This window comes from Ostrea edulis, chromosome 5 (genome assembly GCF_947568905.1).
Source record: "Ostrea edulis chromosome 5, xbOstEdul1.1, whole genome shotgun sequence".
Taxonomy (NCBI): Eukaryota; Metazoa; Mollusca; class Bivalvia; order Ostreida; family Ostreidae; genus Ostrea; species Ostrea edulis.
The window spans coordinates 35,683,253-35,688,159 of record NC_079168.1 but is presented as its reverse complement, the minus strand read 5'-3'; the positions used below and the strand labels follow the sequence as shown (position 1 = coordinate 35,688,159).

General features: G+C 34.7%; 1 protein-coding gene across 1 annotated transcript; it reads left to right on the top strand.

Moving 5' to 3' along the window:
* The first annotated feature begins 400 nt into the window (after positions 1-400).
* Positions 401-4,378, top strand: LOC125652305 (uncharacterized). Its single transcript, XM_048881379.2, has 3 exons — positions 401-592; positions 2,696-2,843; positions 3,911-4,378. Exons 1-3 carry the CDS (start codon positions 450-452, stop codon positions 4,154-4,156), a joined length of 537 nt encoding a protein of 178 aa, XP_048737336.2. The 5' UTR covers positions 401-449; the 3' UTR covers positions 4,157-4,378.
* Positions 4,379-4,907: the final 529 nt, after the last annotated feature.

The following is a 4,907-nucleotide window of genomic DNA, read 5'->3' as shown; positions in this document are numbered from 1 at the left end:
AAAACCTTCCGGGATTTGTTTTGTCTACAACAGACAAAATTTAAACCAAAACAACAACAACAACAAAAAGCAAAACTAAAGAACAACCTAAAATCACTCAAATGATATAAGGATTAAAATCCTTAGATCATAATTTCTCATTCTAGAGATAATCATTTTGTATACGAAGCACATGTATTTGGATGCATATTACATGTTACAAAATATAGGAAAATAGCAAACAGTTCTTAGAATTCAGCATAGGATATTCAATCGCATCGTAGTATTTACCATAAGCATGAAAATGCAAAAATCCCAGTGCAGTGTAAAACTAGGATCTCACATTCAACGGTAAAAGTAATGATCCTATACAATGCCACTAGGTCAGATTACAGTACATGAAGTATGCCGTATTATCTCTGTAGATATTGAGGAGCATTCTACCTAATGTAAAGTTTTAAATCTCTGTGATGGCTACGCAACAGTCAGTATTAGTATTGGTATTAATGTTTCTAGTATTCCAAATCAGCGAGCAGAAAAATGCACTGAAAGCAGTCATTGAAAAAATGAGCTTCCTTATTTCTGTCAATCATGACGATCACATATTCCAAAGGTTTGTTCATTTACGTATTTCATCAGTGTCATTCTTGATTTACTTATCAAACACATTATCAAAGTTTCATGATTATACGCGGTTTACCGATAATGCAATCCTCAGGTCACCAAACACAAGGACTGTGTACCTTAACTTGTACGTAATATATCATCACAGTACTGATATGATTTTATGATGGACTGATTTTATGTCCAGTGGCATGGTAGGCGTTGGTTGGCACAAACGAAAACTTGAGTTGTAACTTGTTAAGGTTTTCAGTGTCATCTTAGTTTGTCATGTATAAATTTATTGCATTTCACTTCTATTCTTATACGTCCGTCTTTTGACGGGTCGTATTGTGGGACGGGCTTTTCTGCCCGTCCGTCCCTTTGTTGTTGTCTTTGGGCCCGGGTCAGACGTTTTCACAGAGTGAGGCTTAGACCCATCAGAGTTTTTCAGTCGATGCATCTTGGGGGAATGGCGAGTCTTGAATCAAAAGTAGATCGCTTTTGCCTCATTTTTGAATGCTCTACAGCTGCAGTTTTACTTAGTCAATTTGTGCTCAGATCATATCTTGCAGACTGAAGGACTAACTTATTTAAATCTGGTCTGCTGCTGGATCTTGAGTTTGTCGTGATCCAGAAGTACACTGTAATTTAGGTCACGTTGACTTACTTTTGGAATTCTATAGCTATCTATCGTCAAATGCGATTTCAAATATGCAAACTTAGATATGCATAATGTACTATTGCATTGTAGGTACATGTTCATTTATTGACTGGGTACAGAATTATACCTGGTTAGTAATTTCAGACCGATAAACTGAAATCTACCAACCAAGTATCATTCCGTATCCCGTCAATAGATGACTATGTAACTATTATACCCCACCGACGGCCACATAAAGATATGTAAGGTTTTTATAATACAATGACGCAAACAGTATCCCTATGCTTTTTGTTCACATCACAATGATAACTCATGTCATGATAGGCGCTGTCTGTGTGTTGTCTTTCTAAGGACGGGGTATACGTATTACCTTCCATTCACATGAGTAATATGAACCAATTCTCCCCCAGCATTTAATCAATAAACAGTCAGAGGTGAGTGAATCCAGACGGGAGTATCATGCACTATATGTGGTGACGTCGCTATGCGACTGAACTATCCTAAAATGGGATGTAAAACAAGGTGAGGAGTTATGAGATTGATCACTGTTCGTTATCTTTACCTTTATAGGAGTTATGAGATTGATCACTGTTCGTTATCTTTACCTTTATAGGAGTTATGAGATTGATCACTGTTCGTTATCTTTACCTTTATAGGAGTTATGAGATTGATCACTGTTCGTTATCTTCGCCTTTATAGGAGTTATGAGATTGATCACTGTTCGTTATCTTCACCTTTATAGGAGTTATGAGATTGATCACTGTTCGTTATCTTCACCTTTATAGGAGTTATGAGATTGATCACTGTTCGTTATCTTTACCTTTATAGGAGTTATGAGATTGATCACTGTTCGTTATCTTCACCTTTATAGGAGTTATGAGATTGATCACTGTTCGTTATCTTCACCTTTATAGGAGTTATGAGATTGATCACTGTTCGTTATCTTCACCTTTATAGGAGTTATGAGATTGATCACTGTTCGTTATTTTCACCTTTATAGGAGTTATGAGATTGATCACTGTTCGTTATCTTTACCTTTATAGGAGTTATGAGATTGATCACTGTTCGTTATCTTTACCTTTATAGAAGTTATGAGATTGATCACTGTTCGTTATCTTTACCTTTATAGGAGTTATGAGATTGATCACTGTTCGTTATCTTTACCTTTATAGGAGTTATGAGATTGATCACTGTTCGTTATCTTTACCTCTCATTTAAACAATATTCTATTTACTGATGCATGATAAGCAACAATGTAAAAACTCCATGGGCTCTCTAGAACAGAAACGTTCGGTGCATTGCAAAATGTACGTCCGGGGCACTATGAGTGTCTACTGGTAATAAAGTAATCTCCATCAATTATTCGTCTGTGTCGCTTCTTACAGATGTTCTGCAACATTCAGAACCCCTTGCTTGTCAGTAACACGCCTCTGTCTGTTTCGCTTTTTACAGATGTTCTGCAACATCACAAACCCCCATGCTGGACAGTGATGGCCCTCTGAACAAAACGAATGCTGTAAATATCTCTGGATGTGACAGCGGAAAATTTATGTTTGATGTCAAACATCCTCATTGGCTACCAGACCCAAGAGCCTTACTTGTGAGTGAAGTGTGAAGATTTTATCTGTTTTAACCTTTTAAATCAAGAGATTTAAAATTGTATATACCGTATAACTTTTTAAATGACAGTATAAAATACATTTTTATATCTACCCCTATAAAGTATAATGCTCTATAAATTATTGTAAAATACAATTAAAATCACAATATACGATTAGTCAGAGTCATTTCCCTATGACCTTTTAATGCATGTAATATTTCATCAGAAATTCAAATGCAAGGCTACCAAATAAAAGGTCACAATCTTTTATGATTATGATGAGTAATATAACATTTCTGTCCCCTGGGTTCAGGGCCCAGGTTACAGAGTGAGGTTTAGTTGATCATATGTTAGAATTACAAACTCTTTGCTCCTGTACATCAAGGAGGCAAACTGTTTGCATTATTACCTATAATAAGCAATTAACTCTCTTTGGAATATGTCCTTTTAGAGCTAAAATAAAAAGAAATCGCATTTCGCTGTGATGTTATAAACCTTACCCATCTATAAAAAGAATTTTAAATTTTCAGTTATGTATGATAGTTGTAACAATATAGGTATCATCTAGTACAAAGAAAAAATGAGAAGTATAAAAATCATACAGGTAACTTAATAATTCTTAACGAGTACAAAATGTGCATACTCCGGTGACCGTTAAGGCTCATGGGATCTTTTATTAAGAGCATCGTTTCAAACATTATATGAAAATAACCGATTGGCATGACTTGGCGTTTCCCATACAAAATACAAAAATAAAACAATATCTATTTTGTATTGCTTATAGGAGTTGTAAGATTGGTCACTTGTTCGTTATCTTCACCTTGCATCTACTCTTAGACTTCTCAACTAGGTGATATCAAGTCATTTTTCTTTTAACAGTATTATCAGATACATTATATATCTTTAACTTATCTGAAATATAATCCAATCATAAAAGAACCTGAAATCGGGTTTCTTATTCAACGTTTTGACTTCGGGATACATGCAATGTTCTTTACAAAATGTAGCTAAACTTAACTCAGATTTCATATGACATGACCTACAAAGTACTTATTCTTGATTCACAGGTCGTGAATGTCCATTTTTACTCTTCCTATCTGGACAATCCTGTAGTTTGCAGCATTCCCTGGAATATTTCATATCAGTTTCCAGCAGGACCAAAATCGTCTTCTTTGCCAGGTTGTTTCACAAAAACTGTTCAATTGGTTGACAATGCCTTGTACATGGAACATTGTTTTTATTTCAAAATTTATGACTGGATTCCTCATGACACGAATGCTAAACCATTTCTACATCATTCTGAATTAAAATAACTGGATAAATTTACTTTCACATTGTAATTGCATTGTGTATCTGCATATGAATTTATTCAAAAGCTTTTCCATGAAAAAGGAAAATATCTTGCCGTGGCCTTCACCTCGACATTTAGATACATGTATTATGAAGATGTTTTTTTATATTGATAATACACATTTTCATTCATATGTCGATTCGATGTATCCCAGTGAACTTGAAATAAAAGACACTATATAGTCTTCCATGTCTGCTTTTTATTAGGATATTTTATTGAACATAGATGTAAATGGCAAACTAGCAACTCAGCTTTATGACAAATAGGATGACTTCGGCTTCTCCATCGTCATCTTCCCATATCTATGGAGCAATATTAGACACTGCTCCAACTTCTGGTGTCTCTATGGGTCTGTGTTTGCCCTACTCTTAATTTTGTATCCTTTGTAGGATTTATGAGATTTATCACTCTTCATTATCTTCACTCTTTCATGTACTGGTTTAAAAGGGATTACATGGACCTCAAATAAAGAAGAAATTGCTCTTTCTCATGTTCACTGCACAAATAATATTACAATGGTGGACGTTGTTTTATATGTACGTTGATCTAAAGATAAACCATAAACAAGAACAATCAATAAACAGGAGCAAATTGTTCACTACGTGGTCTGACACATTCTGATAAAGCTGCAAGATAAGCAATTATCCCGAGTTCTGATATTATTGCTTTTTGTTGATGACATTACATATTTACATCTCAACAAGATTTCCTCT

Bases quoted from the DNA above. Each gene is read 5' to 3' on its own strand.
- LOC125652305 (XM_048881379.2), top strand. From the start codon at position 450: ATGGCTACGCAACAGTCAGTATTAGTATTGGTATTAATGTTTCTAGTA. The intron at 593-2,695 runs GTTTGTTCATTT...CGCTTTTTACAG, and splicing joins GACGATCACATATTCCAAAG to ATGTTCTGCAACATCACAAA. The intron at 2,844-3,910 runs GTGAGTGAAGTG...CTTGATTCACAG, and splicing joins CAGACCCAAGAGCCTTACTT to GTCGTGAATGTCCATTTTTA.